General features: G+C 38.3%; 1 protein-coding gene across 1 annotated transcript; it reads left to right on the top strand.

Annotated features, from left to right (window-relative positions):
• Nucleotides 1-4706: 4706 nt before the first annotated feature.
• LOC117987000 (peptidoglycan recognition protein-like) lies at nucleotides 4707-22074 on the top strand. Its single transcript, XM_069502252.1, has 6 exons — nucleotides 4707-4851; nucleotides 5524-5725; nucleotides 6155-6270; nucleotides 17000-17198; nucleotides 17585-17703; nucleotides 21841-22074. Exons 1-6 carry the CDS (start codon nucleotides 4782-4784, stop codon nucleotides 22041-22043), a joined length of 909 nt encoding a protein of 302 aa, XP_069358353.1. The 5' UTR covers nucleotides 4707-4781; the 3' UTR covers nucleotides 22044-22074.
• Nucleotides 22075-23970: the final 1896 nt, after the last annotated feature.

Here is a 23970-nt window from a genome sequence, read left to right as displayed (position 1 = left end):
TATCGTAACAATGTAAACAGGTGTACCTATTAATCCCATTGTAATCATCGCTATCATCGCAAACATCATAATGAAACGTAATTGCAATTTTGTTTACCTACGTGCTATTTTATGTACCTAACTAGCTTGCGTAGGTTAAATCTGACTCTACTTTGTTTGGTAGGTACTGTTTAATTTGAAGGACAGCTCTAGAGGGAAATCTAACGTGATGTTGAGACCGAGCAAAGCTTGGGAATACACAGTCAAGCCAAAAAAATCAGTCAAGTGCGAATCACACTCGCACACGAAGGGTTCTAACCATCGTACAAGAAAAACACCTTAATTTTTTTTATTTTCATGGCGGACATATTGAAATTTTTATTAATACTTGTTGTTATAGCGGCAATTTAAATACACAATTCTGTGAAAATGCCGCTGACAGATATAGACGGATGGACGGACGGGCAGCGTGGGCTTAGTAATAGGGTCCCGTTAGCATCCTTCGGGTACGGAACCCTAAAAAGAGTTGTGGTATTATACCTATTGTCGTGATAGTATATTGAGTATTGACCTGTCTACTATCAAACTTGTACACCGACCTTATATTTAAAGATGTACAGCATGAATATTGAATAGTTTCGTTGTTTATTGTTGTTTGAATAAAATATTATGAGTAGGTAGTGTTAGGCGGCAAAAACTAGGTGATTGTATTAGTCTGTGGCGTTGCACTGCGGAGTAGCGAATCTATGTAAAACGTCAATTTAAAATGACGCGTTGAAAGAGGTGTTTGCTCTTGTTCTCATATTTATATATGTAAAAGGAGAAGGTGACTGACTGACTGACTGACTGACTGATCTATCAACGCACAGCTCAAACTACTGCACGGATCGGGCTAAAATTTGGCATGCAGATAGCTATTATGACGTAGGCATCCGCGAAGAAAGGATTTTTGAAAATTCAATTCCTAAGGGGATTAAATAGGGGTTTGAAATTTTGTAGTCCACGCGGACGAAGTCGCGAGCATAAGCTAGTAAATAATAATTACTATGTTCACATAACAGTACTATGTTCATGTTGACTGAGCACAGTTGAATAAAAGTCCTCTAAAGTATATCGAAGTGGTTTTCATTCTAATAGTAGGCACATATGAAGGGGAATAACGGTTTTAGCATGTGTATCGCCATAACACTATCTGCTAAAAGGAAGTAGAATATCAATTATGAATAGTCTTTTATGAATAGGTTCTTTACAATTATTTCCTAGCAGACCACAAATTTCGTAATGTGTTGGTTTTATTCCTTGAGATACCTAAGTACCGTAGAATAGAACTTTAAGCCCGTGTAGGTAATAATTAATACTTAGGTCCTTACTACCTATTTACTTACATATTGACATAGGCATCTTTTTACCCCGTAAAATCAAAGAGTTCCAAACCTAAATCCACGCGGAGTCATGGGTATCCTCTAGTAAAAAATATACCTAATATCAAAAACAACAAAAACATTTTATAGTAATCTGTCAAATCAAAGATATTAAGCACAGTGTATCAGTTAGATAAAAGGAAAGTACCTACCTACCTTCTGTTCCAAAATACACATGATATGTAGATAGATAATAGGGAATTACTTAAAATAATACGATTAGGTACCTAGGTATTATATAATAAGAATTCATATCGCTTCCTGTCTTACAAGATTACTTACGGAGATAAGATTTATAGCAAGCATGAGACGGTAATAAATCTAAATTTTTATCAAGTTAGGCAAGGAAAAGACGTTTTCGAGTTAATTAATTAATATCTCTACGGACCGGATGATGAAGAAATTAAATATTTACTGAACATTCTGTTCAAATACTACTGCCTAGTATTCTAAAGAGACTCCTCACTATATAGGATCACTTTGTCGTCTGTCTGTCTGTCGGTCTGTCAAGAAACCTACAGGGTACTTCCCGTTGACCTAAAATCATGAAATTTGGCAGGTAGGTAGGTCTTATAGCAGACATTAGGGGAACAATCTGAAAACCGTGGTTTTGTGGTTATATCACACAAAAAAATTGTGGTCATGAACAAATAATTAGTATTTTCAATTTTCGAAGTAAGATAACTATATCAAGTGGGGTATCATATGAAAGGACTTCACCTGTGCATTCTAAAACAGGTTTTTATTTATTTTTATGCATCACAGTTTTTGAATTATCGTGCAAAATGTCGAAAAAATACCACTGTAGTACGGAAACCTCGTTGCGCGAGCCTGACTCCCACTTGGCCGGTTTTATTTTAATTGGGGTAGGTAATCGCCGGGTTTCCGTTTGATCATTGTTATTCGTAGGTTTTATCATCATATTTACCTACGTGGAAACTTGTCGCAAACAAAACACGGTTACACCAGAAAAGAACCACATAAACCTAGAATTAGCGATAAGCTAAAATACATAGATAAAGTCCATCATGGACTAGATTTGATTAAGTGAGACTTGTCATAGAATGATACTGGTAGTAAACTTCAAATAAAGTAAAAAGAGAAGGATAGGCCTACATGACAAATCGACATGTATTTTTTTGTGATAAACACGTCGTTATTCCTTCAATCTAGTACATACCTATATTCAGTGGCGTGCACAGGAGTTCAAGCCAGGGTATGCATTTAGGTATGAACTTATTTTACGGCAGGTTAAAATGAAAAATAAGCATAGACTTATTATAATGAGGGTAAGCAGTGCGTTTATGCCTCTATGAGCTGCACGCCACTGCCTATATTGTGTTGCAGGGTGCTCGGAATTTTTCCACATTGTTAGGTAAGAAATAGACAGGAAACTGTAGAAAGAACCAATACCTAACCGACAAAGCTGAAGTGACAGTGGGACAGGCACATAGTTTGAAAAAGTGGTAGACGTTGGGGACTGGGGTCTCAAGGTGTAAGTAGGTAGGTACTTTAGATTTTTTATAACTGATTGATATATACAAATTGCAGAAACCATTGATTTTGATGGATCCGTATATAAATATTAACCAAATTAATCTTAATAATGAAACGCCCTTAATCTAACATTAATAATATGGTCTTTTTGATAGTTTAATACAATTTTCAGTTGTTTAGTAAAAAAGAAGAATTAAGTAAGTATTTTACTTTGCAAAAGTGTTTAGTTATAAGTTACAATATAAGTTTTTCTTGAATGACTTATGAATTTGTTTATTGTTGCCTCGCAAATGGGAGAAAGCACTATACAGTATACACGTCTCGGCCGAAATGGTAATTCGGTCTCGTTTATTTTAAAAGGACTCAGCTAGCGCCTCGGCCGTCTATTTAATTTCCGGCCTAGACAGTTATGTACCTACTATTACTTTTGTCATGATTTTTGTGCAAGGGTGACCCTATGTGCAAGCGTGATCAAATCATGAGATTTTGCTGTAACTTGACCTCCATAAATGATACAACGCGAACGTCACAACGCTCGGTTATCGTGAACTCTACTCACGGGGTGGTCTGTGACTCTACCCAAGTCTCAGTGCAATACCAATAGTTTTCGTTAGCAGTACCTACCGCAACTTGCGTTGACACATTGGCCCCGTGTCATATCAGAAAGACAGCGTCAAGACCGGGAGCCGCAGCAGAAACAGCTGAAAACGGCAAGCGGCGCAAGTATGCCTCTCTTATAGAGAGTTACATTTTTGTGCCGTTTGCCGTGGAGACCCTGGGGCCATGGAGTCTTAGTGCAAAAAATTTTTTACGAGACATTTCACCGCGATTAATAGCCTCATCTGGTGACAGAAGGGCTGGCTCATTTTTTGTGCAACGGATCAGCCTGGCTGTCCAGCGCGGAAATGCAGCCAGTATTCTTGGCACCATTTCACGCGGTCATGATTTATATAGTAATTAGATAAGGCTAGCTAAAAAAAAATGTGAAATAAAATTTTCATGATTAAAATTTAACAATAAAAAAAGTCCCTAAACTTATTTTGATAAGTTTAGGTATTAATTAGCAACTAGCTTATGCTCGCGACTTCGTCCGCGTGGACCACACAAATTTCAAACCCCTATTTCACCCCCCTGGAGGTTGAATTTTAAAAAATCCTTTCTTAGCGGATGCCTACGTCATAATAGCTATCTGCATGCCAAATTTCAGCCCGATCCGTCCAGTACCCGTAGTACAAGATTTTACGTCTCACCAAACGAAACCAAATTCGAGAGTCGAAATACTTCCGTGTTACAGTAAAATGGGCCTAAACAGCCTTGAATTGAAGTCAAATATTCAATGCCACTGATTTTAATTTCGCAATGTTTCCGCTTGGAGCGCTGGCTGTAGAAGTGTAGACAAACTTGAGCTTTAAAACAAGGCCTTTATGATCCAGTTTACTGTAACGCGAAAGTATTTCGACTCTCGAATTTGGTTTGGTTTGGTGAGACGTAAAATCTTGTACTACGGGTACAGTAGTTTCAGCTGCACGTTGATAGATCAGTCAGTCAGTCAGTCAGTCAGTCCGTCAGTCATCTTTTCCTTTTATATATTTAGATAACAAGTCAATGTCAGTTCTGTTCATTTATTTTACTTATTTATTATTTTTATACTTTATTACACAAACACATAGTAAACATATTATATAAAAAATCAATCTTAATAGTGTTCACTTTATGGTCTGTATTATAGAGCTCCTTTATCAGGAATTGCTGGGGATGTACCCAATCCTATTCAATTGCTACAAATACTAACGTATGCGGCCATTCGTCTCATTTCTAACAAAGTCTAATACCTCACATGAAGTCAGCAAAAAGGAGTTAGTGTAGGTAATATTCATTGTGAAGATGGCCGCCGTACGAGTACTTAATGTGGTTTTCCTTATGATTGCTACAGTCAGTCAGTCTCGAATAGCTGGTAAGTTTTCCTAAATCCATACTTAATGTTACAAATGCGAAAATGTATGTAGGGGAGGTGTGCCCAAAGTGGACGCCTTAACTTTGTGTTTAAAAAAAAACCTATCAAGTGCTTGATTTTCCAAAAGAATTTTTATGTTCTAGAATAAGTTTGGTATTTTTGTTTTTTGTATTTTCATTTGCATTAAAAATAAAAAATACATACAAATAAAAAAAAAAGAATTTTATACTGCTGCTATAAAAACCGCTTTGCCTTTATCATGGGGCATCCATTCAAGCAATTTGGATGTGTACCGACTACAGAGTTAGCTTACATCTCACAGACATAGGCTACTTTTTGTCCCGCGAGAAACAAAGAGTTCTCACGACATGGGATTTTTAGAAACCTTAAATCCACGTGGACGAAGTCACGGGCATCATCAGTTGGTGGAGAGTTAGCTTGCATCCCGGGTATGAACATAGGCTACTTTTTCTCCCGGAAAATTAGAGAATGCCCACGGAACTTTTAAAAACCTAAATTCAAGCAGATTAAGTCACGGGTGTCATCTAGTCTAATTATAAATTGTAATCAGCAATTAATATTAACACATTTTTTTTTACTGAATCTGTACTAAATACTGTAAAATAAAACTGAAAGAATTTAAATGTTAGTTTACTGTTTTGCCTATTTCAGCGGCTGATTGCGATGCAGTGCCAATAGAAAAATGGGGTGGGAGTCCCTTAAATAGATTAAAGGATCTAGAGAAACCGGTGAGGATTGCTGTTATACAGCACACGGTTACTCCGGAGTGTACAGCTGATGCCGAGTGTGAAGAGGCCGTTAGAAAAATTAGGGAGATGCAAACCAAACATGGCTTCGACGATATTGCACAGTCGTGAGTAGATTACATTAGCATTACTTACTGTTGCCATCTTCTTTTATCTTTGGGGCTGTGCAGTTCCTTGGATTCCCTGTATCACTTCCATCTATCGGACGAGATTGAGCGAATCACGAATATCTACAGAGTGCGTCTGTGTTCGCGCACGCAATTTGTATAATTATCTCGTGCGTACTGCGTACATGGCTAGTTACCGTTGCGTATTGGGAATCATCAATGGGGATTTGTAACTTTTCTTCTACAATTCCCCATCGACAAAGGAAATAAATAAATGAAATGACACTGTATCCTCCTCCTGAGCTCCTAATAAGAAATTGGCTACCGTTACCTCAATCCGTATTGATTTCGTAGGGTACAAGTACCTATACCTACCCTATGAACTCTATGAAGTAAGACGGTGTCGTATCAATACTTTTGTTTTTTTAGATTCGTTATTGGTGGAAACGGGAAAGTGTACGCGGGAGCTGGGTGGAAAGTCGGAGCACACACTTTGAGATGGAACAACAAATCCATCAGCATCTCTTTTATCGGAGATTTTAGAGGTAGGTACCTCTACCTATTAATTAAAATCAAGGTAGGTTTAATTAATATAGGTACCTACGTACCTATATTAATTAAAATTAAACTATCATATAGAGCTAGAGAGCTATCATACATAATCGGAGGTCGGGGGTTCGATCCCGGGTACGTACTTGTAACTTTTGGAATTAGGTAGGTATGTACATTTTAATTATTTTATTAGGTTTCTCTTGCTTTATCGGTGAAGGAAAACATCGTGAGGAAACCTGCATGCCCGAGAGTTCTCCATAATGTTCTCCAAGGTGTGTGAAGTCTACCAATCCGCACATGACCAGTGTGGTAGACTATGGCCAAAACCCTTCTCAATCTGAGAGGAGACCCGTGCTCTGTAGTGAGCCGGTGATGGATTGATCATGATGATAAAGCTAGAAAAAGTCCCTAATAGCAGTAAGATACAATATTAAGGAAATTGGTCAATTGCGATTTGGACTCGCACACGAACGGGTTCCTTACAAGAAATAATAACACTATTTTTAATGGTGGCCATTTTTAAATTTTTATTATTTACTAGCTTATGCTCGCGACTTCGTCCGCGTGGATTACAAAATTTCAAAACCCTATTTCACCCCCTTAGGAGTTGAATTTTCAAAAATCCTTTCTTAGCGGATGCCTACGTCATAATAGCTATCTGCATGCCAAATTTCAGCCCGATCCGTCCAGTAGTTTGAGCTGTGCATTGATAGATCAGTCAGTCAGTCAGTCAGTCATTCAGTCAGTCAGTCAGTCAGTCACCTTTTCCTTTTATATATATAGATTGTTATAATTTGCTATAATATTGTTGTTGCAAAATAATTATGTGATCAACTCTCTATTACAGTTCTCGAGATACAGCTCGCTAACAGACAGACGGACTGACAGACAGCGGAGGCTTAGTAATAGGGTCCCGTTTTTTCAGTTTTTTAGGGTTCCGTACCTCAAAAGAAAAAACGGAACCCTTATAGGATCACTTTGTTGTCTGTCTATCTGTCCGTCTGTCTGTCTGTCTGTCTGTCTGTCTGTCGGTCTGTCAAGAAACCTACAGGGTAGGTACTCCCCGTTGACCTAGAATCATGAAATTTAGCAGGTAGGTAGGTCTTATAGCAGACATTCGGGGAAAAATCTGAAAACTGTGATTTTGTGGTTTACATCACACAAAAAATTAAATTGTGGTCATGAACTAATAATTAGTATCTATTTTCAATTTTCATAGTTAGATAACTATATCAAGTGGCGTATCATATGAAAGGGCTTCACCTGTGCATTCGAAAACGGATTTTTATTTATTTTTATGCATCATAGTTTTTTTTTTTTTTTTTTTTAATATTACAATAAAACTTAAAGCTAGCCTTATCTAATTACTATATAAATCATGACCGCGTAGAATGGTGCCAAGAATACTGGCTGCATTTCCGCGCTGGACAGCCAGGCTGATCCGTTGCGCAAAAAATGAGCCAGGCCTTCTGTCACCAGATGAGGCTATTAATCGCGGTGAAATGTCTCGTAAAAAATTTTTAGCACTAAGTTTTTGATTTGTGAAATATTATGTCGAAAAATACGACTGTATAGTACGAAACCCTCGTTGCGCAAGCCTGACTCGCACTTGGTCGGTTTTTTTTCTAATGTTCCTAATCACTAATCATGGGGTTTTCAGATAAATTGCCGACACCCGAAGCTTTGAAAGCCGCACAAGACTTCCTCGCCTGTTCCGTAAACAACAAGGACTTAGATGAGAAATACCACCTGGTTGGTCACCTTCAGCTCTCCGCAACGTTGAGTCCTGGAGCCACGCTGCAAACTCACATCGAAACTTGGCCTCATTGGTTAAGTGATATCAGCCAAATTTAGGATTACTTTTTATTTTTACGAGACATTTCACCGCGATTAATAGCCTCATCTGGTGACAGAAGGACTGGCTCATTTTATGCGCAACGGATCAGCCTGGCTGTCCAGCGCGGAAATGCAGCCAGTATTCTTGGTACCATTCCACGCGGGCATGATTTTTATAGTAATTAGATAAGGCTAGCTTTAAGTTTTATTGTAATATTTTCATTAAAAAATCTTAAGCCTTTAAAATAAAATCGGCCAAGTGCGAGTTGGATACGCACAAGAAGGGTTCCGTAATCCGTACCAACGTAGGGTCAGCAACAAAGCTAGGTTTGCACCCGCAAATACAAGTGACTATGGACGGGTGTATACCTAGCTTTGTTGCTGACTGAAACAAGCAAAAACACTTTTTTTAATATTCTCTAATTTTCATGGTGGTATATTGTTCTCTTGAATCTATTGATGTAAATCGCATTAGAACCCGTTACACGTTGTTTAAAAGATCGAACGAAGCATACAATACGGGGACAGACGGCAGGAAGCGCTTTGGTTTTATACTACGAGTACGTAGAGTTTCCAGGAAAATTACTATAAATGTTTAGAAAATTAAATGTAAATTTAAATAAATGTAAATTATATGTAAATGTAAATTAAATGTGGAGAAAAATCACTATAAATGTTTGTGCTGAACGATGCATTTCATTTTGTACTTTATTTGTTATTTAAAACCTTTGCACACAACATTTTCACGCTTTTCGAACTCGATGCAGACGGAACCTGGTGGTGCCTTGTTTACTTTGGTCTTTGGCATACGTTAAGACATGGTCACACACAACGCGCGACGGAAACAAATCGTGATGGCATTTTGTGCATATGTAAAACTTTAGTTAGTAAGAGTAGTTTTAGGTCACCAAGACTCTAGAATACAATGTTTACGTCAATAAAAGAGCTCTGAATGGTTTTCTTAGAGCCGATTTTTCAATCACCATCTACTTTTGGCTGAGAAAACGTTTTGAGAGTTTTTGTATTGGAAATCGCCAAAATGAATATAAAGGAGAAATATTTTGACAAATAAATGTTACGTACTTCGGTCTGCTACGTACTTTAATCTTGTACCTAGAGAAATCTTAAAATACTCGTTAATAAAATCCTATTTATGCCAACCCTAGTTTGTGTTAATGAAAGCCTCCTGAATACTTAAGTTTTCGAACGAAAGTTTAACTATTCAGTTCAGTCTAGTTAAGGTTAATGGGGCTTAGTGCATTCGTTTCGCAGTTGGAAAGAAGAGTGCCCCCAATGGTGAGGTCTGCTTGAGTAAGTCTAGGTCAAACCAACGCTTTGTTGATGATAGTTATGAATTATGATCAACACTTTGATCGCACGCTGAAGCCTTGCTGCTGCACTCACGCGTTGTCACAGTCGCGATCAGCGTGGACGTAGAGTAAATTGAAGGACCTACTTACCCGGTCAAGCTAAGTTTGCACCTCGCGTCGATTAAAAATTAAAAAAAAAAAAAACTCAACAAGTGGCAGATAAAAATTCGTAGTACGTGTATCAGTGGCAAAGATGCAAACATACACGTACTACGAATCTTTGTCTGCCACTTGTTGAGTTCTTAATTTTATTTAATTTTTAATCGACGCGAGGTGCAAATTTAGCTTGACCGGGTTATACCTTTGAATTTCGTCGCATGATAAATCGTATTCGCATACACGCTCGTTCAGTATGACATCAGGCAATTGGCGTCGTGGGTCGTGTGTGCATAAGCCTTTATTATATCCAGCTTGCAGCACGTTTCTCCTCGCAGGTTATAGAATAGTTTATAGGTATTTTTATACTGCAGTGAGTGGCGGCAAACCGCAATGACAAAGGCTTTGTTATTTCCTCTTTATACCGGTATATTTCTCTTAATTGAGTCTTTTACTAAAGGTAGTTTAGAGTAAATAATAATAAAATACATAATAACTTTCATAAAGGCTGATTTTTATGCAGAAGGAAATAAATATTTTTCTCATAACTTTATTCAATACTAGCTGACCCACCCCCGCTTCGCTTGGTCCACCCGAGGGTGGGTCAGCTATATAGGTAATTTATTCAGATTAGGTATTATTATATAATGTATACACTTTCTGATTGTCACTTGGTGAATTTGCAATACAGTGATAATTAATAATTAATTTTGGTCGAACGAAAGCTATTCAACAGAATATGATGACGTCATTGTAGCTTAAACCACCATCAAAATCTGTCTGATAGTAATCAAGATCCCTTGCTTTGACGAAACTAGGTAGGTAGTGGTACTTATAAGGCATAATTTGCACTTTAAGGGAATGGAAGCGAATTTCTAAAATATCACATAGCATAGGTATTGACTTTTATTTCCACCTCGTAAAATACAAACTTCTTGCCCAAATGAAAAATCGCCGGAATGCATGGGGATTCTCGCGACTTCACGGGAATTTTCTTAATCGGTAGAAATTTATGTTTTACGTGGTGGAGATATACCTAAGTCAATATGCTATGTAATACTAAGAAATTCGCTTCCATTCCCTTTCAGTGTGAATAAAATTGAACCTTAGGTTTCTTTGGTTTGCAATGGAACCCTAAAAAATAGATCCAGTAAATATAATAATATAGAATATTCTAGAGTTATAGATACCTACCTACCTCAAGCCATAAATAATTTAAACTGATGGCAGGATCAAAGATCTTGTGTTGTGTACCTATTGGTATTGTATGCTAATTGGAAAATTCTCATATTTGGAAAATTGGAATCTTTTAGCACAGTTTTGATGACAACGCTGAACTGCGACCTCACTTGGTGGTAAGTGGCGATGCCGTCTAAGCTGGAAGGCCAACTTGGAAAGGGAATGGCAGTTTCAAACATGACTAATCGGTTCTACGCGAATCAAACCAGAGACCTCCATTTTATAGACCACAATGCTCGCCATTGCATCAGAGAGGTTGTCAAAATGGTCAACCAGTCGAAACGCTTATTATATCCGGTCAATTGGACTAACTAATGGAAGTTAGTAACCAGCATCGGCTTATCAAAAGATGTAGGTACCTACGAGTATGGACCTCTACATTCAGCTTACGAACTTCTATTATACCACGTTTTCAATAAACGTGAGGTCTTAGAGTTCAATGATCTTTGAGTTTATACGATTATATTATTATGCTAATTAAACACGCTATCCTTACATAGTAAAAATATGTTACCGGAGACATTGTATGAAACCTCGGAATTGTACGCAATTCCCTAAGGATTGAATGTGTTAATTGACACTAGTATATCTAATCATGTGATCAGTACCCGTAGTACAAGATTTTACGTCTCAATAAACCAAACCAAATTCGAGAGTCGAAATACTTCCGCGTTACAGTAAACTGGATCTTAAACGCCTTGTTTTAAAGCTCAAGTTTGTCTACACTTCTACAGCCAGCGCTCCAAGCGGAAACATTGCGAAATTAAAATCAGTGGCATTGAATATTTGACTTCAATTCAAGGCCATTTAGGTCCATTTTACTGTAACGCGGAAGTATTTCGACTCTCGAATTTGGTTTGGTTTGGTGAGACGTAAAATCTTGTACTACGGGTACAGGTTAGAGGCGGCGGGACGCATCGCACCGGGTTAGCGCGGGGGCTTTGAGGGTGTGCGGGGCATTCCTACCCCGATTGCCATCTCGACCTGTCGCGTACTTACTTATAAGTGGGTAGGTATTACAGTTTTTTTATTACTTACTGACATTTATATTACCTAAGTATAATGTTCGTAGGTAATTTAGTTGTTCGTCTCTTGATAAGTAAACGTATTGTGAGTTGTGACCTCTGAACCCCGAGCATGTACCTCATACAGGCAAATATGCACTGCCTAATCAATGAAATTGGAGGAACTGGTAGCTATGACTATTACTGAGAAGTGAGAACCGTGCACCGTACCTACTATAGATTTAGGTAGGTACTTGTAAAAATACTGAATGTACCTACTTGTTGCCTTCAGCCTAATAAGTAATTTCATATTTTATAAATTCTTGATTTCGCAGAATAGAAGCTATAAATTAAACTAAAATATAAACAAACTAGATGATGCCCGTGACTTAATCCGCGTGGATTTAGGTTTTTAAAATTCCCGTGGGAACTCTTTAATTTTCCGGGATAAAAAGTAACCTATGTCTATCCCCGGGATGTAAGCTAACTCTATACCAAATTTCATAAAAATCGGTTGAACTGTTGGGCCGTGAAAAGCTAGGTGACAAACAGACAGACACACTTTCGCATTTATAATATTAGTATGGATTAGCCGAGCAGATACTAAAATTTGTCAATGATCAAACTTACTACTTAACACACTTTTTCACTGCACGCGGCGATCGCGCCTGCCTGATTTTTTCTTGCAAAAACTTTCTGCCGTCTAGATACAGTTTTTTGTTTTGATAGGTAATTTATAAAATCATTAAAGTATAGTAGGTATTAAAAAATTTCATCATCTAAAGTCAAATCATTTATTCAAAATAGGTAAAATTTACACTTTCTGACAGTTGTTGGATTTGTGTGATATAATCATCATCATCATCATCATCAATCAATAGACATCTTCTGCTGGACATAGGTCTCTTCTAGGGACTTCCACACGCCACGGTCTTGCGCCTCGCCGCCTGGATCCAGCGGCTCCCTGCGACTCGTCTGATGTCGTCCGTCCACCTAGTGGGGGGTCTTCCAACGCTGCGTCTTCCGGTGATATAATGATATAATTAATTACGTAAACTTAAAACTAAAGCTACGAGGGTTCCAAACGCGCTCAGGTCATCATGATCAACCCATATCCGGCTCACTACAGAGCATGGGTCTTCTCTCATTATGAGTAGGGTTTGGTCATGGTCCACTACCCTTCACACACCTTTGAGAACATTATGAAGAACTCTCGGGCATGCAGGTTTCCTCACGATGTTTTTCTTCACCGTTAAAGCGAGCGACATGTAATTTCTTAAACGCACATTATTCCGAAAAGTTAGAGGTGCGTGCCCGGGATCGAACCCCCGACCTCCCCAATAGGAGTCGGACGTGGTAACCACTAGGCTATCACCGCTGTGAAAATATAAAAAATTAGATAAATATTAAATAGCATAAAAAACGTACGTAGGTTATTCCCCTAGAAATGATACCTACCATACTGGCCTTCTGTAGATATTACTTCATTAATTAGGGTTCCGTAGCCAAAACCCATCAAACCCATACGCGTGGGGTGTATCTATGGATAGGTCTTCAAAAATGATATTGAGGTTTCTAATATCATTTTTTTCCAAACTGAATAGTTTGCTCAAGAGACACTTCCAAAGTAAAATCACACATCCCCCCAATCATATTTGCAGTGGTGCCAACATTCTTACGCGTTTAAACTACCGTGAGTGATTTCCATTATAAAATATATCATCTGTCCCGGGCCCCGGCTGTACTCACGCGCCCCCCCCCCTGCCTTTGAACTCCCTCCCTTTGACTCCCTTGAAAAAGGACCCGATGGGTTCGAAACTAATCGGGCTAACGTCGACTAAACACGTGAGTACAGCCGGGACAGATAATATTATTTATATTCTTTCGCGTCAAGTCATGATGAACGAACTGTCCATACCCACTTGATATTACAAACGAACTTAGTGTCTGTCTATGCTTACATTTTCACGACGAACGAAGTCACAGACACGACCAAATAAATATTATCATGAGAGCTTGCATTTAGGAAACGGAAGTATAGGTTTTATCACGGAAAAATAGCGAGGTCCGTTTTTCTCAGGCCCATTAGAAACTGGGTTCCCGCATTTTTATCCAAACCAACGAAGACGACGGAATGAGCTAGTTGTTACTCCTCACAGAACGCACCAAATCGAGAATTGATTATGATATTATGACGTCTTAAATAAAATCAAGCCGTCTCTCTTTTGTCACTTATTAATGAGCAGGATGCACTGAGGATTTGCAAAGGTCTTCACCTGTGAATTGATAAGGCAGGTTATTAACTCAGTAACTCCGTTGGTCAGTCTGCTTTCCGAAGCTCGGCTAGTGTGAACTGAAGTGCATAATGATTTTAGTATTTTGTATAGCTTTAGGTTTAGTTCAGTGGAGTCATGTGGAAGCCGGTATGTACTCGTCTGTTATTTTTACTCCAATGAATTACACAACAACGTCTATTCCATTTTATTTATTTACTAGCTGATCCCCGCGGCTTCGCCCGCGTAGATTTAGGTTTTTAAAGATCCCGTATAGCCTATGTCACTCAGGAATAATGTAGCTTTCTACTGGTGAAAGAATTTTTAAAATCGGTTCAGTAGTTCTAAAGATTACCCCCTACAAACAAACTTAACGACATTACCTCTTTATATAATATAATACAACGGGCCGTGCAGCAGAAATCGTAATATTTTAATTTCGCCATAACTTCAAAACCAAACGTCCAATTTTAATCATTCAAAGACCAAATATTATCTCCATAAACTGTTCTTAGTGATGAAATCATTTATTTTGATAAGGATTAATAGCATGAGTAAAATAAACGCGTTTAAATGTAGTCCAAAAAAAATTCAAGATTTTTAAATAAAAAAATGGTTGCTGTGCCTCACTCGACATAGATGGGTATAGTGTGTCGCGGATTTTTTTTGTAGATATTTATAAGATCTACAATTAATTAGAACATTTTATGGTTCTATCTTTTATAGTTTAGGCAGCGTACGCAAAATAAGTAACTTTTCTGGTTGATTTTTTACACCTTGTGTCCGAAAACCCCAAATATCTTACGGAACCCTATTTTTTTCCAAAATAAAATATAGCCTATGTTACTCGTGGATAATGTAGCTTTCGAATGGTGAAAGAATTTTTAAAATCGGTCTAGTAGTTTTTGAGCCTATTCAGTACAAACAAACAAACAAACAAACAAACAAACAAACAAACAAACAAACAAAGTTTTCCTCTTTATAATATTAGTGTAGATTTATTACTAGCTGACCCGCCCCGGCTTCGCTCGGGTGGAATTTAGAAAATCGAGGTGGGGGTTGAATTTCCGAAAATCCTGAAATACATAGGTATTTCTTCATTTGTTGCCGAATTACTCATAGATCTAAACTCCCCTCCCGCACGCGCACCCCCGCCTTGGTGACGCCCACTTCGCAACGGGCCGTGCAGCAGAAATCGTAATATTTTAATTTCGCCATAACTTCAAAACCAAACGTCCAATTTTAATCATTCAAAGACCAAATATTATCTCCATAAACTGTTCTTAGTGATGAAATCATTTATTTTGATAAGGATTAATAGCATGAGTAAAATAAACGCGTTTAAATGTAGTCCAAAAAAAATTCAAGATTTTTAAATAAAAAAATGGTTGCTGTGCCTCACTCGACATAGATGGGTATAGTGTGTCGCGGACTTTTTTGTAGATATTTATAAGATCTACAATTAATTAGAACATTTTATGGTTCTATCTTTTATAGTTTAGGCAGCGTACGCAAAATAAGTAACTTTTCTGGTTGATTTTTTACACCTTGTGTCCGAAAAACCCAAATATCTTACGGAACCCTATTTTTTTCCAAAATAAAATATAGCCTATGTTACTCGTGGATAATGTAGCTTTCGAATGGTGAAAGAATTTTTAAAATCGGTCCAGTAGTTTTTGAGCCTATTCAGTACAACCAAACAAACAAACAAACAAACAAACAAACAAACAAACAAACAAACAAACAAACAAACAAACAAAGTTTTCCTCTTTATAATATTAGTGTAGATAGATGGGTATAGTGTGTCGCGGACTTTTTTGTAGATATTTATAAGATCTACAATTAATTAGAACATTTTATGGTTCTATCTTTTATAGTTTAGGCAGCGTACGCAAAATAAGTAACTTTTCTGGTTGATTTTTTACACCTTGTGTCCGAAAAACCCAAATATCTTACGGAACCCTATTTTTTTCCAAAATAAAATATAGCCTATGTTACTCGTGGATAATGTAGCTTTCGAATGGTGAAAGAATTTTTAAAATCGGTCCAGTAGTTTTTGAGCCTATTCAGTACAACCAAACAAACAAACAAACAAACAAACAAACAAACAAACAAACAAACAAACAAAGTTTTCCTCTTTATAATATTAGTGTAGATGTAGAAGTGTAGATAGGCAAACGCTTGACCACAATCACACCTGATGGAAAGTGATGATGCGGCCTAAGATGGGACGCGTTTACCTAGAAGATGCCTATTCACTCTTGTTTTAAAGATTCCAATATTTTGAAAGATATCCGTTCTGTTAGACTGTTAGGTAAATCGTCTTATAGGAAAACAATCTGATCTGTTCGACTGCTCGGTCGGGATGCTCGTCTGTCTGTCGTGTCTGTGAAGACCTGTCAAGGGTATCAAACCCTATAGGTTACTTCCTGTTAACCTAGAGTCATGAAATTTGGCAGATTGAGTTTAAACTGTAGGTACCTGCAGTAATTGTTTTATGGACTTCCGGGTAGGTTTCTGACATGGTACCATCAACGCATCATCAATCAATAGGTGGCGCGCGTGTCGTATTGTAAAGCATGCCGGGCATTAGTTAGTACTTATAATAGTATATTATAATAATATGTTCCATTTGTAATTATAATACCTAATATAGTAATGGTATAATAAACTAACAATATATTGTAAACTGATCACTTGAAAAGAGCAACCGCCGAGTTTCTTGCTGGTTCTTCTCGGTAGGCACGGCATTCCGAGCCAGTGGTAAGGTAACTAGTTGAAGATTCAAAAGCACTTGTCAAAGTTTACTTCAATAAAATATTATATTCTGTTCTGTTCTATTCTATAGGGTGCACTATTTATAATAGATATACCCTAATAATTATAATTTTCATCCCATTTCAGAATGTGACGTAGTGAGTAAAAAGCAATGGGACGGTTTGAATCCTATTCATGTGGAATACCTCCCAAGACCAGTGGACCTGGTCATTATACAGCACAGCGTGACAGCTGGGTGCAGCACCGATGCGGCATGCGAAGACCTGGTCAGGAACATCCAGGATTACCATATGGAACAGCTAAAGTTCTGGGATATTGGAATGTCGTATGTATCATTTCAAGGGTCCATACCCGAAAAATGCCAACGGGACTTCCGTTGTCCGGCCCTCCGTCCGTCTGTCTGTTTGTCAGCGGGCTGTATCTTGTGAACCGTAATAAGTAGAGAGTTGAAATTTTCACAGAATGTCTTTTCTATTCAAAATGGCCGCCATGATAATAAGATTAAAAAGGGTAAGGTACCTACCTATTTCGTAGGGGCGTTGTATAATTTGTCCATAATACCTCAATGTTTGTCTGTCTGTTAGTCTGTCTATCTGTTACCGTTACACGGCCCAACAACTAAACCGATTTTGACAAAAGGTAGGTACAGGGATAGCTTGCACGCGGACGAAGTCGCGACCATAAGTGACAAATAAAATAATATCTTTACAGGTTCATGGTAGGCGGGAACGGCAAAGTGTACGAAGGGAATGGATGGTTGCGCGTGGGAGCTCACACCTTTGGATATAACAGGAGATCTATCGGCATATCCTTTCTTGGGAACTATAATAGTAAGTAGTTTTGTAAGATGCTGACTCAAAGTAGAGGGGACTAATAACTCTTGCTAGGTATATAGGAAAGTCTGAGAGCAAGCAATAGCTTGCGATGGAGAAAAATACTAGATTAGACCAAAGCTTGAAAAGATCGTTTATAGTGGTCACGGCTTTGGCAAGAGACCCTTAGAAAAAAAACCAAATTAAAAATAATAATTGAGGAACACTGCGCACATTTTACTAACTATCATCTAAATATATAAAAGGAAAAGGTGACTGACTGACTGACTGATCTATCAACGCACAGCTCAAACTACTGGACGGATCGGGCTGAAATTTGGCATGCAGATAGATATTATGACGTAGGCATCCGCTAAGAAAGAGTTTTTGAAAATTCAACCCCTAAGGGGGTGAAATAGGGGTTTGAAATTTGTGAAGTTCACGCGGACGAAGTCGCGAGCATAAGCTAGTTAAATATATGCCGTGTTATCTTTGCAACGATATACCACAAAAGATAGATCGGAAATAATGACATTGATTACTGCTCAAGGTTAATTAGGTATTAGATATACGGTATACCTATCTATTTTTTTAAGCATTTTATCGGCTTTTATACCTGTTCATGCTGAAGTATAACATAATCATAAAAAAACCGGCCAAGTTCGCGGCGGGCCACGCACATTCTGGGTTCCGTATCCTCGAAAAACAGATATAACTCCTTAACCTGGGAACCCTACTTAGCCAAAATTGTTTATATAGGTATACCTACTACTGCTGTGAATTTTTCATGTTCCTATATACTATCATTTGGCTGATGGGGGGGTGGACGACGACGACACTTGACTCTAATAAAAATTTGCACTTTAAAACATCATATTTTACAAACGGATCTAGAAATCGAAAAATGATATTTCCACACCCACAGTATTTTTAAAAGACCTATTCAACGATACCCCTAACTATGAAAATTCAACCCCTAAGGGGGTAAAATAGGGGTTTGAAATTTTTGTAGTCCACGCGGACGAAGTCGCGAGTATAAGCTAGTCATTTATATAACGGTGTGCTGTTAATTAATTAAAAGGTCTAATAAATATGAATTCCCTCGTTATATTTAATCTTTATTGTGTTTGTGGGGTAGCAAATAATTATGAAAGACCGTTTCAGATATTTTTACTGCTGCTAGATTAGGGAAGGTGCTTAAATTATTAGGGTTTAAAAGAACCGGTCAAGTGCGAGTCGGACACAAAGGGTTCCGTACTGTCGTATAGTACGCGACAGGTCGAGATGGAAATTGGGTTAGAGGCGGGGGAAAACGCCCCACACACCCGCACAGTGCCCGCACTTACCCGCAATGGGTTAGCAGGGGGGCTGTGCGGGTGTGCGGGATGCATTATGCCTATGGCGAGACGTCCCCACCCTGATTGCAATCTCGTCCTGTTGCGGACTATATGATATTATATTTTAACTCTTTTATGTGCAACACAGCAAGTTAATGACAACAGCGCCATCTTTAAGTATATTAGGATTTAGTAAACCAATTATGTGCAAGATCACATTTAAATTGTTTTGTGATGTACTTAACAACAAATTCACGGTTTTCGGATTTATTCCTTTACTTGCGCTATTGGACCTACCTATACTTGCCAAAGTTTGATTTTAGCTCAACGGGAAGTACCTTATAGGTCAACAGACAAAATATAACGGACAACGAAGTGATCCTATAAGGGTTCCTTTTTTCTTTTGAGGTACGGAACCCTAAAAATATATAATATTATGCAAATCTTGTTAGTATCTACCTAGCTTAGTACTTCCTGAAATTCATAAATTATCGTGAACTCGTCACGGACCGGATGGCGGTCTACGGGAATGATTCGCTGGTTCCGTCCACATTCGTAGGTAACCAATGTTTCGTAACCAGCTATTATGAAATAAGATGTATACTTAACTAGATGATGCCCGCGACTTCGTCCGCGTGGTTGTGGGTTTTCAAAAATGCCGCGGGAACTCTTTGATTTACCGGGATAAAGAGTAGCTAATGTCCTTCCCCGGGATGTAAGCTAACTCTGTACCGAATTTTATCAAAATCGGTTAAACTGCTGGGCCGTGTAAAGCGAGCAGACAGACAGACACACTTTCGCATTTATGATATAAGTATGGATTAATAACCGGTTACGAAAAGACGACGAAGTCTAACCTTATTTCGAAGCTGGTTACGAAACATTGGTTACCAATGTGGACGAGACGGAACCGATTCGCTAACTTCAACGTTCAACGCTGGATGTTAGCCACCAAGCTCATTTGATATTGGTTGGCTTTACATTGCTGCTTCACTGGTTTTTTTTTATCGTAAAGTACTGACAACAGTACTGTACTATCATTACAATCTATGAGAGAGGCTAATAAGTAATATTATATCAACCTAAAATTATAAACGTACCTATAGGTACCTACCTAAAAATTTTCCTAGAAAAACTTCAATGGATTAAAAATAAATGTCAAATGAGATCGGTGGATATCATTCAGTGTTAAGAACACTGAGTTAGCGAATCAGCCGGCTGTTTGCTATATTTACTCAGCCTTGTCTTATGTAAGTAGGTACTACTAAGTCATTTTGTTGGCACGTAGTGTTTTCTTTTTTAAAGAATATTAGCCATGTTAAATGACTAATATTCCACTTTCCTCTCCAACTAAGCGTCAGGCTTGTGCTAGGAGTAGGTACGACAATAGTGCAATAGGCGGGGTTTGAACCGTTGACCTTTCGGTTTTTCAGTCCACTCCTTTACCGGTTTAGTGTACCCGGACAGAATCAATATTCGTTAAATTGTGATACAAATTCTAAGAGTTCTGTTTGTTAAGCCTTTAGTCAACAGCTTAGCCTTTCACTAACTTAGTTTCGGTTAATCCTAGGAGTTTACTTCTTGAAATTCCTTAACCTTTTGTTTGCGTTCTAACCATGTTTAAATAATTTTAAATACATACCAAAGTGATGTCATGAAATTATGATTGGAACCTGTGTTGGCGCCGCGATGCAAGACAGCTGTATATGTATAATAATGTGAATATTTTTTAACATCTAAGTTTGAGTTTATTGTCAAAGTTAAATAATATGGAATTAATTGGTTGGTTGTGTCATGTGTGTCACCAAAAAGCGATAGTGGCGCGGGCCGAGACGATATAATAACTTTAGAAGTCGGCCAGTCGGTGATTGTTGATTATTCAGAGAGTGTACAAGTCGTTTTAAATATAGTAACTTAGTGAGTTATAGTGATAATGTGTAATGTAAGGTAAGGTGCCAATGTAACGTTAAAGAAATAAATAAGTATGATGAAATTGGTGTGATATTAGCTGATTAATATACTTTTCCTGGTATTGCTACTTACGCGTATTATTTCGGTGGCTTTCACCTGCGCGCTGCGTCTCCCCATGGGTATAGCGCAGAGCGCGGCACTTGGAAGTAAGTGAACCGTGGCCTAGCGGTTAAAGGCGTTACGGGCACGATACCCAAGGGAAACGCAGGTTCGAATTCTGCCAGTTTCGCAATTTTTGATGTGTACCTACCTATGTATTTTTATTTATTTAGAAGTTTCTTTGAAGTGTACTTAAATAAAAAATACTATCACAAAAAATACATACATAGTTCATGAACGCATTTTTTTGTGATGTAACCATAAATTCACGGTTTTCGGATTTGTCCCTTTGCGTGTGCTAGAAAACCACGGAACAGACTGTTCTTTCTGTTCCGTGTAGAAAACCTACTACCTGCCACATTTCATGATTCTAAGTCAACTGGTACCCTATAGGTTTCTTGACAGACAGACAGACAACGATGTGTTCCTATAAGGGTTCCTTTTTGATTTTGAGGCATGGAACCCAACCACCGCACGTCACCGCAATCAATTCCACCCTCACCACCTGGGTTTCTGGAGCACTTCGACCACCCGTTGTGCCAGATCCTTTTTCCAAGCACATGCAAACTGTGGAATCAACTCCCATCGGCGGTGTTCGCACTAAATTACAACATGGGGCGGTCCAACAAATTTCTCTAAGGCCGGCAACGCATCGGCGGTTCCTCTGGTGGTAATCACCTAACATCAGGTGACCCGCCTGCACGTTTGCTCGCTATCTCTATTAAAAAAAACCATGTTTACTTTACAGATGATGAACCTAAGCCTGAACAGCTGGAAGCAGTGAAGAATCTTATCAAATGCGGTGTGGAGAAAGGTCACTTATCACCGGACTATCATTTAGTGGGACACAAACAGCTGATCAGCACCGAGAGCCCTGGACGGAAGCTGTACAGAGAGATCAGGACTTGGCCTCACTTCTTGGAAGATGTTTCATCTATAAGAGCTGTATAATAAAAGTTAATGTTGTTGACTGCTGACTACAGTTAATTCTTTTTATTCTAGCTAAACTAGCTAATGCCCGCGATTTCATACGCGTGGATTTAGGTTTTTAAAAATCCCGTGGGAACTCTTTGATTTCCCGGGATAAAAAGTAGCCTATGTCATTCTCCAGGTCTTTAACTATACCCATGCAAAAAATCACGTCCATCCATTGCTCCGTTGCGACGTGAATGAAGGACAAACCAACAAACCAATAAAGCAACAAACAAACATACTTTCGCATTTATAATATGGGTACCTAGTGATTAAAATTAAAGTTACATATATATATTCTTCTTGTTCTATCTACATTTTAATGGATACTTACTACTATGCAAATTGTCATAATATAAGCTATATTAATTTAATGGAGTGGTGTTTTCGATATAAAATGACTAGCTGATCCGCCCCGGCCATATTTCATCTAATATAAATGCGAAAGTGAATCTTTTTGTTTGTCTGTCTGTAACCTTTTCACGGCCCATCTATTTTATAACCGATTTTGACGTTTGGTGCAGAGACAGATAGAGGTGGACAGAATTTTTTATCTCGGAAAATTAAGGAGTTCCTAGATGTTTTTCAAAAAATTAAATATAAGAGGATAAAGTCACGGGCATCAGCTAGTATGATACATCTTATACCAGCTTCCCACGGTGCGTGATATTGCGGACGGACGCGTACCAGCTCGCACCGACGACAACGACGCACCTGGGGAAGAATGTCGTCCGATGGTAGTCGCGTCGTCGTCATCCAAGCCTTGTGCTTGGTGCGTGGCTTCCCGTGGTCGTGGTCCGTGATAATTCGTAGAATCACGCACCGTGGGAAGCCAGTATTAGACAGCTGGGTCTAATAGAAACTTTGCACGTAGATTTTTTAATAACGTAAGTAAGTAGAGGTGGAAAGGACTTTCCAAATTTCCACGCAAGCAAACCTGCAAAGGAACGCGAGTAGGTAAACTCCTGTTTAATTCCCTTAGCAATAAGATTAGTTGAATCTTCGTTAAGTCTATTGTCTCTAAGTTCTTAGAAGTTTAGCTGTATAGAAACTGTCCTTGAAAGATAAGGGCCGCGTTTGTATGTACCTAAAACCAATACGTCCATAATTGCCTACCAACATCTGTTCGATTGTTTAGTCGATAATGACAGACAGACACATACTTTCACATTTAGACACAATGCATATCTGCAGAGTTGAGTAGAGTCGAGACGCAGCGTATTTTTATTAACTCAAACATGTTTTTGAAGGAGTTGAGATAAACTAGGGCGCTCTCTTAGAATGTACTACAATAATATATCTCAATACTAGCTGATGCCCGCGACTTCGTACGCGTGGATTTAGGTTTCTAAAAATCCCGTGGGAACTCATTGATTTCCAGAGATGAAAAGTGGCCTATGTCACTCTTCAGGTTTTAAACTATACCCATGCAGAAAATCACGTCAATCCGTTGCTCCATTGCGACGTGATTGAAGGACAAACCAACAAACCAATAAACCAACAAACAAACACACTTTCGCATTTACAATAAAAAGACTTATGACAAAACAAATTATTTAATTAGAGCGCGATTGCTATCACAACAGCTAGTAATCCAGCTCATATCTAATCATTGAAGGAATTCAAAATCGTTCAGAGTATTATTTTATAAAACTACCTTCATTAGATAAATTAATAATTTTATATAATTTCTAACAAATTCAAATCAATTTTTAGGGTTTCGTACCTCTAAAGGAAAAACGGAACCCTTATAGGATCCCTTTGTTGTTTGTTTGTCTGTCTGTCTGTCTGTCAAGAAACCTACAGAGTATTTCCCGTTGACCTAGAATTATGAAATTTAGCAGGTAGGTAGGTCTTCTAGCTGGCATTAGGGGAAAAATCTGAAAACCGTGAATTTGTGGTCACA

Source organism: Maniola hyperantus, chromosome 12, assembly GCF_902806685.2.
Source record: "Maniola hyperantus chromosome 12, iAphHyp1.2, whole genome shotgun sequence".
Classification (NCBI taxonomy): Eukaryota; Metazoa; Arthropoda; class Insecta; order Lepidoptera; family Nymphalidae; genus Maniola; species Maniola hyperantus.
The sequence above is the reverse complement of the archived record's forward strand: the minus strand, read 5'-3'. Positions and strand labels throughout refer to the sequence as shown.